Source organism: Aulostomus chinensis, chromosome 23 (assembly GCF_037954235.1).
Source record: "Aulostomus chinensis isolate RoL2024-O1b breed Wild chromosome 23, RoL_Achi_v1.0, whole genome shotgun sequence".
NCBI lineage: Eukaryota > Metazoa > Chordata > Actinopteri > Syngnathiformes > Aulostomidae > Aulostomus > Aulostomus chinensis.
In genome coordinates this window covers 6,310,694-6,314,259 of record NC_141342.1, presented here as the reverse complement: position 1 = coordinate 6,314,259, position 3,566 = coordinate 6,310,694, and the positions used below count along the sequence as shown (strand labels likewise).

The 3,566-nt window shown below is 49.0% G+C and overlaps 1 protein-coding gene across 1 annotated transcript in view; it reads right to left on the bottom strand.

The window, feature by feature from the left end:
- Nucleotides 1-523: 523 nt before the first annotated feature.
- Nucleotides 524-3,566, bottom strand: part of arhgap22b (Rho GTPase activating protein 22b) — a 28,121-nt gene continuing 25,078 nt past the window's right edge. Inside the window, exon 10 of the mRNA XM_086194984.1 lies at nucleotides 524-3,039. Coding sequence (XP_086051110.1) covers nucleotides 2,817-3,039 — 223 coding nt within the window. The 3' untranslated portion in view covers nucleotides 524-2,816. The remainder of the gene's footprint in view (nucleotides 3,040-3,566) is intronic.

Here is a 3,566-nt window from a genome sequence, read left to right as displayed (position 1 = left end):
CTGGAGGCTGTGTGACTTGTTGTTTCCTGGGTGGAGGCAAGATGACAAAAACTACAACTCAGCTGGGAGCTGGGAGGCACTGGAGGAGGAGCAGGTTTGGGTCCCTGGTGACTGACGGCACATTCAAGGTTTCGAAGCTCCTGAGGGGTCCAGCTTGCAGTTTGATGTCCAGACACTTGCAGGCGTTTGAGAGGAAGCCATGACGGTTGTAGGTGTGTATATACACACACATACGTGTGTGTATATGTACATGTACACGTGTGGACATTAAACATTGAGGAATTGGGGGGGGGGGGGGGTACAGATGAAGTCCCTGAACTGCAGCCGTGTGTCTGGTGGTTCCTTTAATTCAGATCCACCAGTAACAAGAAGAGAACACAAATGATGCTGAATTTTCTATGAAAGCTGATTGATTGATCACAAGTGACCGGTTCTCCGCTCCGTCTCGCCCCCGCCGGTCTCCCTGAAAGGTGGACCGGCGGCGTTTGTGCACCAAGAGCTTCGTATCACAAGTTCCTTTCAGATGATCGTCACCTTTATTCTCATACACGTTGGTTCATTCCAAGAATGTAAGTCCATAATAAATAAGCACCATTGATGACCAGCAGAGCCTCAAGGAACACAGTAACATGTGACATACATACATAGAACATAAGAACCTGTGTGAGTGCGTGGCTGCTCATCCTCAACACTGCTGTTGTAAACCTGTGCAAACAAAGATGCTAATAAAACATTGGCTTTCTTTATAAACTGTAAAAAGAAAGAACAGCACAGTGACATCGTTCCAAACACCGTTTCACTTGTAATTGTACTGTTAGTTGGTTCCTTTGAGAACCGAGTCACTTCATCACCCCTGGAGGTTCCCCTGGACGTCCTGACATTTAAACATGCGATGCTCGTAGAACAGTGAGTCCTTCTGAGAACATGTGGGGAGTGTGGACCCCCCCCCCCCCCCCGGGCTGGTTTCACGGACATCACTTACATTCACTACAAGGTTACATTCTGAACTCTTCACTTCCATTCAAATTCAAAATTCACTTCCACAAGAATCGGCAGCTTCTGGTTGGTCAGCACTCGCTGCTGTGTTCCGATGGGCGGGACATCTCTCCACATCTGGACCAGCAACAACGCTCCAGTATTACAACGCTCCAGTATTACAACACTCCAGTAGTACACACACTTCCCGAAGGCACAAGCAGGAAATGCTATTGTTTCTTTAAGGGCAGTGTTCAGCTTCTTTTGCCAAAGTCAACATGGCTTCCAGGCCGGATGATGAGGCGTCCAACCTTTGGTTTGTTCTGTACATGCGCCTCACCTACTGACTCGGCAGCGTCCCTGTGACACGTCTGTACATTAAAGGTTTAGTGACATCACTGAGGCTCAGAGGGACCCGAGGGCGAGGCGGGGGGTCAGAGAGGCACTGGAGGTGCCTGAGGACTAACAGACGTTCTCCTGTGTTCATTCTCAGGAGAACATGTTTGAAAATCTTTTTTTCTTTGTAAGATTATCGTACATCTGGGAGACAAATCACCTAAAAACAACTGTCTCACGTGTGTTTCATGTCCATTTGCATGTACGAGGTATTTATGGTGATTCGGGATTCGGAAGGCCGTCTCAGTTCCAGACGCAGCAAACCTGGAAACCCCAGGTCAAACACACCAGACACGACACGTGAGAGAACTGTGTTTCTGCTAACGTGGCTGCTGCTGTTGAAGGAACCACACACACATTGGCAGAAACATTCGTGCTCTGGGGAGGTTTTGCGACCGCTCTCACTGGGCGCTGCCCAAGGAAGCAGAGGGAACAGTTCGCCTGGACAGCCGGCGCAGCCTCTGCTCCCGCGAGCGCTGCGCCGGAGCCAGAACCTTCAGAAGCAGAACCTTCAGAAGCAGAACCGCATTCACCTGAGGACAAAACATCCTTGAAACAGTTTCAAACATTTTCAAGACAAAGTGAACAACAGATTTAACAACAGCTTGCAGTCTTTATGCTAAGCTAAGCTAACAGTCCCCTAACTCTTGCATCACATTTAGCCTACAGACTTTAGAATAGTAAAGAAATGTCAAAGTATTGAAGTATTCTTTAATAAAAATACCTGATAAAGATACTGGAATAAGCTGTTTCATGCATGTAACATCCTGGTCTCGCTCATCCTGGTCTAGATCGTCCTGGTCTAGTTCGTCCCAGTTTACATTGTCCCAGTCTAGATCGTCCTGATTTACATTGCCCTGGTTTAAATCATCCTGGTCTAGTTCATCCTGGTCATGATCGTCCTGGTCTTGGTCATCCGGGTTCACATTGTCCTGGTTTAAATCATCCTGGTCTGGCTTGTCCTGGTTTACATCGTCCTGGTCTAGATCATCCTGGTCTAGGTTGTCCCAGTCTACATCGTCCTGATTTACATTGCCCTGGTTTAAATCATCCTGGTCTAGCTTGTCCTGGTTTACATCGTCCTGGTCTTTATCGTCCGAGTCTTTACCGTCCTGGTCTAGGGTATCCTGGTCCAGATCGTCCTGATTTAGCTCGTCCTGGTTTAAATTTCATTTAGATCAAGACTTCCTTTAGATCAAGAGAACGTCTTATTAAGGACACTATGTTCCACCGCTTGTGTTCAGGAACCTGAATGAGTCTTCAGGACTCTCCAGGATCTTCATGTTCTGTTTCCAGCATGCGTTCTAGAATCACTGCACATCAGAACCGCAGAAGTCACAATGTGAAATCTGTTCTTCCTCTTCTCCACATCTCAGTTCGCTCGAGGTCGTCCTAGACCCACGGCCCGGTATCTAAACCGGACCCTCATGCCCTGTTTGGGTGAATCAGATATCGCTAGTCCTGGCCCCCAGGGCCAGATCTCCCAGAGTGGAGAAGAAGTCCTCCATCTCCTTCTCCAGGAGCCGGTTGCGGTTCTCTGCATCTTCTCGAGCTCGCTCGGAGTTCCGTAGCTTGATCTCCAGCAGGCGCTGCCTCTTCCTCTCCTGCTCCATCTCCTGTTCCAGACGTTCCACCTGAGAACACAGAGCAGCGCTGGAGTCCTCCAGCCTGCAGAACACAGAACATTCATCACTCTCACCACAAGGAAGAGTATGCGTCCGTACGTGTGTGTGAGTGTGCATGTGTGTGTCTGCGTGTGTGAGTGTGTGCGTGTGCATATGTGTGTGCGTGTGTGTGTGTGTGCATATGTGTGTGCCTGCGTGTGCGTGTTTGTGTGTGTGTGCATGTGCGTGCGTGTGTGTGTGCATGTGCATATGTGTGCATGTGTGTGAGAGTGTGCGTGTGCATATGTGTGCATGTGTGTGAATGTGAGCATGTGCATATGTGTGTGAGTGTGTGCCTGCGTGTGTGTGCATGTGTGTGCGTGCGCATGTGTGTGTGTGTGTGTGTGATATTTAGCTCATTTCCTCACATCTGTGGCAGAAACTCCTACTGTAATATGGGCCATCACAGGTGAGGGGAACCATGTGATACAGACGCTACCTGCTGAGGGAAAATGGTGCCGGACAAACTGAGATGGGTTCAGGAGAAGAGAGGCGAGTCTCCCGCCAGGTGTCAAGATCCCGAGTGGATCA